The 6795-nt window shown below is 59.2% G+C and overlaps 1 protein-coding gene across 1 annotated transcript; it reads right to left on the bottom strand.

The window, feature by feature from the left end:
• Positions 1-928: 928 nt before the first annotated feature.
• LOC119340532 (ethylene-responsive transcription factor RAP2-3-like) lies at positions 929-2122 on the bottom strand. Its single transcript, XM_037612458.1, has 2 exons — positions 1840-2122; positions 929-1639 (listed from the first exon to the last, which is right to left on the bottom strand). The coding sequence occupies exons 1-2, from the start codon at positions 1937-1939 to the stop codon at positions 1182-1184; spliced, it is 558 nt and encodes a 185-aa protein (XP_037468355.1). The 5' UTR covers positions 1940-2122; the 3' UTR covers positions 929-1181.
• Positions 2123-6795: the final 4673 nt, after the last annotated feature.

The following is a 6795-nucleotide window of genomic DNA, read 5'->3' as shown; positions in this document are numbered from 1 at the left end:
AACCTAACATTCGAAATAAAAAGAAACGAATGGAATACTCTTACCCTGGCTAGCAGAGATGACCGTGGCAACACTTGATATAAAATGAATGAGCGTTCGAACCGAGGTCGTTTTCCATCTCGTGCCGGACCCAGCGCAGCCAGACGAATTAAGTTCGTAAACCGGTGTGCCGCGCCGGTGGTTTCGGTGGATGCGGAGACGTCGCGCCGGGACGCAGGACGAGCCACGACTGGCTCGCCGAAAGGAGCAATAAAAGGTTGTCAAAAGAGTGCAAGTGATTAGGCGGTGTCCCTTGTGTAGGCGACCGGTGCCTAGCTATATACAGTACACGTATAGGGTTTGGTAGGATCACAGAGACCGGCAAAGTGGTTACTCAGAATCAGAGGCATTTAATCATGGCACGATTCTGAAGACGTCAGTTTTGAGGGAAAATAAAAATAGGACAAGAATGGACAAGAAAAATGCACATGAATTTGGTACACTTTGATTTGATGTTTTTTTTTACAAACGGAATGTACATACGTTAATTCGTGAAAAGGAAAGAGTGTATACATAATATATTCCTAGGGAAGCAAACATAGCCACTCTTTCTTATTTTTGAGAGGGGGTGTACTGAAGCAGACCCATTGTTTTAGTGGTTTATTTGTCTACTGACACAAAAAGAAAAGAGAAATTTTATCACCCGCAAAAGAAAAGAAAATTTTAGACACAAAAAGGAAAGGAGTTTTTTGATAATTTGTTCTAACCGGATCGCTAAATCTCAGTCTAGATCTTGCATAGATTTCGTGCATTTTCTTTTAAAAAAATCATTCTTCTTTATTTGATATGTCATTTGATTAAGACATGATTAAGTTTGTAACCTTGTTCCAATCTATAGATAGATGTGCGTAAAAAAGTTGAAAAACGCGGACATGAACTGTTTCGTACGTGCCATACAAATGAGAGCGTGAAAAGTTCCATTTTATGTCAGAAAAGTGGGTGCAAGTTCTCCACATTTCTTCTGATCGTCATGCTTGAATTACATAGCATTCCACTACAAAGGACCTGGATATGCCCGGCGAAAGCCCAGGAAAGCCGAATGATACTCTAACTAATCAAAAGACTTCGACCAATCTGCTTATTTATCGGCAAATGTAACCAATGCACGCCGCAGAGCTGCCGCACGTGGCGACGGCACACGCCTACTCCATGATGAGATCGACGGCCTCCCAGGGCTCCACGTTGCCGTCCTCCAGCCCCAGGAACGCCTCCAGGCCGGACATGCGCTCCCGCAGGCTGTCTGTGCCGCCGCCGCCGCCGCTAGCCGGGGCCGGAAGTGGAGACCAAGACGCGGAGCTCTCCTCTGCCGCGACGATGCGACGCTTCTTGGGCGCCCCCGCCCCTGCAACGGCCGCGGCCTCCTGCGGCGCGCCCACCGCGGGTGGGAAGTTGAGCTTGGCCTTCGGCCCGCGGATATCGCGCGCCGCGACGTCGTAGGCGCGCGCGGCCTCCTCCGCGCTGGCGTAGGTGCCCAGCCAGACGCGCGCGCCCTTCCTGGGGTCCCGGATCTCCGCAGCCCAGCGGCCCCATGGCCGGCGCCTGATCCCACGGTACGCCGTCTTCCGCCCCGGCGCCGGCGATTTCTCCGTCACCTCCTCACCTTATAAAGAGAAACATAAACGAACAGTACAGAGCAAATTAGCATACAAGCTCAGTGTCAATCATAGATATGGAAGACGAAGACGCTAGATACATTACAAAAGAATCTGTCCATCATCACTCTACTGTGACCGTATAATTTGATGACAGAATCACACTAGAAAAAAACACTAGACAAGTTGCAGGCCCGTTAGTATCTACCGGTGACGGTGAGGCTGGAGCCGGGGACGTCGGCGGAGGAACCATCCGGGCGGCGGGCTCCGGCCGGGACAAAGTCGGCTATAACAGCTCCGCCGCACATTTCCTAGCTAACCACGTTCTCCTCTTACTCACAGTCTTTGGAATTGGCAGCTACCTCGGCACAAGGTATTAAGCAGATGACAGACGTTCTCTTCTTCCTTCGGCTGTATGTGGCTGGGCCTCAACTGCAACCCCCCTCCCTTGCTCTATATAGCAAGCAGAGTCCAAGAAACCGATGGAGCACAGTGGCAGAGGTACGGTAGCGTGACTAGCCGACGACTGTATGCAGCCAGGGTGGCACGTGATGCCGCGACGCTTTAATCGATGACGCCATGGAAAGCGGTCGAGAGAGGGGACGGAGAGGCCGGTGGGTGCGTGCGCCGCGGACGCACCGGCGACAAGTGTCGCAGCGGGTGGCAAGACGTGGCGGCCAGGGAGGGAAGCCTGGCGGGTCGAACGTCGCATGCCGCGGCGTACGCGCAGTGTATCGCTGAGTCACTGTGGACTGCCGACCGGTGGCTGTGTGTGCCTGTGTCACATGCGTTGAACAGGGTCAGCGCGCGATTCTGAAAAAGGCAGGGTGAAAAGTCGCGTCGCGCCACCAGGATTCCGCCTCCCCGCCGACGGTTTCACGAGGAAACGGTGGGTACGCCGGTGCCCCGGTTTGCTGAAATTCGCACCACTGCCGAATAGCCTATCCGTGCCGCCTGCACCCCGAGTCTCGTGTATTTTAAAGAAGAGAGTCACGTTCTGTCTTTTTTAAACACGAAACACTTTATTCATCACACATAGCAGTTACATTGTTTAACGAGGGGGTACACTATCGCTCATAGGCTTCTCAAACCAATCAGAAGTCAGACAAAATCCTAACTAACCTGGCAAGTTTATAAACACCATTATTTGCTTCTCTAAAACAATATTCAAACCTAGAAATAGTAAGAATCACACGCAATATGATAACAATCATCGAACATGCAACTCAGGGTGTACTACCGCTCTAACTAGCTCCCGCTCCCCCACCTAGCTCCCGCTCCCCCACCCTGCGCCGGCAGCCACCTTAGCCCGATGCAGGCCATTCCGGCCCCGCCGGCCACCCACAGCCATGTCCTCCCCCCTCCGTCGATCGTGGGTCGCTCGCGCGAGACCCGCTGGTTGGAGTCCTTGCCCGCCAGCTACCGCGAGGCCCTCTGCCGGTCCCCTGCGCCCTCTTCGGTCGCCTCCCCGGCCGGCTTCGACCCCTCCTCGTCCCCCGCCGCATCCTCTTCTCCGCTCGCGCGACCCGCCATCCGCTCCGAGATCTGCCGCTCGGCGGACAAGCTCCCCGCTCAGCAGCTGGCCTGGCAGGTTGCTCGCGGACGGAAGCGGCCCCGCCAGCGTGCGCCCCGCCGCCCGCGGCGCGGGCCTGGCGACGGCCCTCGCCAGCGTCCCTCCTGGCTCCGCGAAGGGGAGTGCCCCCGGTGCTTCAGCACGGCCCACCCGCGCTCCGAGTGCCGCCGTGAGATTTGCTATGCGCGCTGCCGCTTCTTTGGCCACAAGGCCAAGCAGTGCACCGCCAGTCTCTCTGCCCCGTCTGACAGCTCGTCCCCGCCTCCTCTGCGCCGTCGTGTTCGTTCGCCGGTTGGCGCCCCCGGCGCGCACTCCGCGGCCTCCACCCGCTCCACCCCCGACATCCCGACGCCCGAGTCCTCTGGATTCGTGGCCTCCACTCGCTCCGCCACTGGTTCGCCGACGCCTGTGTCCGCCGGGCCGGCAGTCGATGTGTTTCGGGCGAGTCCTAGTCCCGTCGCGCCTGTGTCCTCCAAGTCGGCGACCTCCTCGCGCTCCGTGTCTCCGATGGGCTCAGCCTCCTCGCGCGCCACGTCGTTCTTCGGGCACCCTGCGCGCCGCCCCTGCGACCACCATCTGCTACCTCCCTCGCTCTGAGGAGATGATTGCGGCGGAGCGGGCGCTCAGCCTCGCCCTCCTTGCCACAGTGGCCGGCTGCCGCTCCGACATCTCCTGCGACGACGTTGCTGTCGTCCTTCGCTCCAACTTCGGCCTGCCTACACGCGGGTTCTCTGTGCACAAGCATGCACCCCGAGGAGTTCCTTGTCCGATTCTCGAGCCTGGAGCTTCGCGCACGTGTTGCTACCGCGGCCCGGGCGCGTACCCCCCCAGTTTCGTCTCATTTTCCACCCTTGGGGCCGGACGGCGGGCTCCGAGCCGGTGGCGGCTCCGTTCCTCCTCTCCATCGAGCTCTATGGCATCCCCGACCACGCGTGGCATCATTCTTTCGCCGAGTTTGTGCTTTCGCCGTTCTGCAAGGTCGAGAACCTCGCGCCGGAGACTCGGTCCATGGCGGACATGTCGGTCTTCAAGCTCACCGCCTGGACCACCAACCCGGATGCCATCCCTCGCACCTCTGAGCTCCTCGTCCCCGATGACGATGTGGTCTCCCTCGATGCCGACCCGGATCGCGCCGAGCGGCTCACCCTTGGCCTCATGCGCTTCCCCGTCCGCATCCACATCGCGGCGTGCGATGACTTCCGCCGCCCCCGCCGCCTCCTTCGCGGCCTCCGGCCGGCGAGGATGCCGGCCCGGACCTGGACTCGCCCCCGCTCCCGCCGCGCTGGCCGCAGCACCACGATTTCCCTCCTGCCGCCCCATCGCCGCGTGACCCGCCGACTGACCGTGTTGGTCGCCGGCGCCACCGCCGCCACGCGCATGCCCCGCCCATGTTCCGCGCTTGGGAGGGCATCCTCGGGCCCCACCCGGGTGCCGTTGCTCCCGACCGGATCCCTGCAAAGGAGTGCCTGGGCCCATCCTCTCCGCCAGCTCTGGATAAATCTGCGCCACCCCTTGAAACCGCTCCGGAGACCGTTTTGGCGTGTTCTTCCCCGCCAACCGCCTCCGCGCCTGTGATCGCCCAGGCTTCAAATTTGAACATGGACGCCGTCGACGTGGCTGCTCCAGAGCCACGCACTGATGCCCCGCTGCTCCGTTCGCCCGAGGCGCGCGAAGAGCGGCTCGTCGATAGCGATAACTCTCCGCCAGGTCCCACCGCGGATGCCTCCCCTGTCACCATATCGAACCCCCTCCCAGGCCATTCCCTTGCCCCGACCAATCATGAGCTGACAGCGCCCCCAAGATGCTCCCACGCTTGATCCGATGCTTCTGGGGCCGCCCCCTTCTCCAGTTGTCGCCTCGGATCCATTGCCCGTGGGACCCTCCACCGCCCCGCCAGCGCCACCCCACCTGTCCTCGAATGCTGGCTATCTGGACGGACCCATTGAGTTGGTGCATGCGGCACCCATCCCACCAATCATGGCGTCCGCCCTGGTGGTGTGACTTGCAACGCCATGCACGCCTCTTCGCCTCCCCATCCCCCATGCATGATGGTAGCATGCAAACCGCTGTTTGCACTGATCTGGTGATCAGCTCAGGCCCGGCCCCTGCGTTGATGCTGATCGAGGCGCCTGGCTGAGTTTGTCGATGTGTTGGCTATCCGCCCCCAGCCCATCTTGCCGGCTCCTCCGGCTCGCTGCCGCCGGAAAGAGATCCCCGCCAATTTCACCCCTCGACGCAGTTTTCGAATTGCGAAGGCCGACCGAGGTCTGGGATCTGAGATGAAAGCCAAGAGAGTGCTCCTCCGTCGCCTTGGGCTGATCAGCGACGATAGCACGCCGATCCCCGATGGGATTCTTGCCAAGTACGCACAACTCTTTGAGCGGCCTCTCGCTGAAGACGTCATCGAGGCGTTCGCCGATTTCTTCGGGTGGAGCTTGCCTCGGCCCTCGTCGTCTGCGTTGCCAAGATCCCCCTCCGCGCCTTGCCGCATTGAGGCATAGGTCGCTTCGTTCTGCTTCAGAACGCACCGCCCCCCATCCCTCTTTATGGAGTGTAACCAAAAGATTCTTTTTTTGGAATGTGTGTGGTTTGAACAATGGCGCCAAGCGCACTGCTGTCCGTAACGTGATCACCGCTACTTTTCCCTCTATCGTGTGCCTGCAAGAAACCAAGCTAGAGGCCGTCACCGATTCTCTTGCTCTAGACACTCTCGGCCCTCTCTATGAGGGATTCTACTCCCTGCCTGCAGATGGCACTCGTGGCAGCATCATCCTCGCCTGGTGTAGCCCCGTCGTTTCCATCTCAAACCCCCATATTGGAGAGCACCACATAACGACTCTATTCACCCCATCGGATGGCAGTGGCCATTGGTGGCTCACCGGGGTTTAGGGCCTGCAGGAGGACACGACCAAACTCGACTTCCTTAACGACCTTCGCGACGTGCGTGCATCCCGCATTGGTCCGTGGCTTCTTGGGGGAGATTTCAACATGATTGCTGCGCCCGACGAGAAGAACAACCCGCATGCCAATCATCGTTGAATGAACAGATTTCGGCGGTTCATTGCCGACGAGGAGCTTCGCGATCTTTACCTCCACGGCCGCTGTTATACCTAGTCTAGCGAGCGTGAAGCTCCGACGCTTGTCCGCATCGATCGCGTGCTTTGCACATCCGGTTGGGAGATCGCCCATCCAAACTGCTTGCTCCAATGTCTTTCCTCCGCGGCCTCTAATCATTGCCCCCTACTCGTGGATTGTGTTTCTCGCCCACCTAGCGCTCGCCGCTTCCACTTCAAGCGCTTCTGGCCGAAGCTCGACGGGTTCCACCACGTGGTCTCCGAGGCGTGGAACTCCGTCCATCCAGACCCTGACCCTACCAGCGCATCGTGGCGCGCCTCAAGATCACCGCTCGTCGCCTACAATCTTGGAGTGCGCACACCATTGGCAACGTATCCCTCCAACTCAAAGTGGCTCATGAGATCGTCGCTAGGCTTGACGCCGCCCAGGACTTCCGGCCGCTCAGCCACGACGAGGCATGGCTGCGACGAAAGCTTAAATGTTCCTACCTTGGTCTGGTCTCCCTTGAGCGTTCCA

Source organism: Triticum dicoccoides, chromosome 1B (assembly GCF_002162155.2).
Source record: "Triticum dicoccoides isolate Atlit2015 ecotype Zavitan chromosome 1B, WEW_v2.0, whole genome shotgun sequence".
Classification (NCBI taxonomy): Eukaryota; Viridiplantae; Streptophyta; class Magnoliopsida; order Poales; family Poaceae; genus Triticum; species Triticum dicoccoides.
The sequence above is the reverse complement of the archived record's forward strand: the minus strand, read 5'-3'. Positions and strand labels throughout refer to the sequence as shown.

Excerpts from the sequence above, each read along its gene's own strand:
- LOC119340532 (XM_037612458.1), bottom strand. The coding sequence starts at position 1,939 with ATGTGCGGCGGAGCTGTTATAGCCGACTTTGTCCCGGCCGGAGCCCGC. Across the intron at positions 1,640-1,839 it reads CTCCAGCCTCACCGTCACCG|GTGAGGAGGTGACGGAGAAA; the intron begins GTAGATACTAAC and ends TCTCTTTATAAG.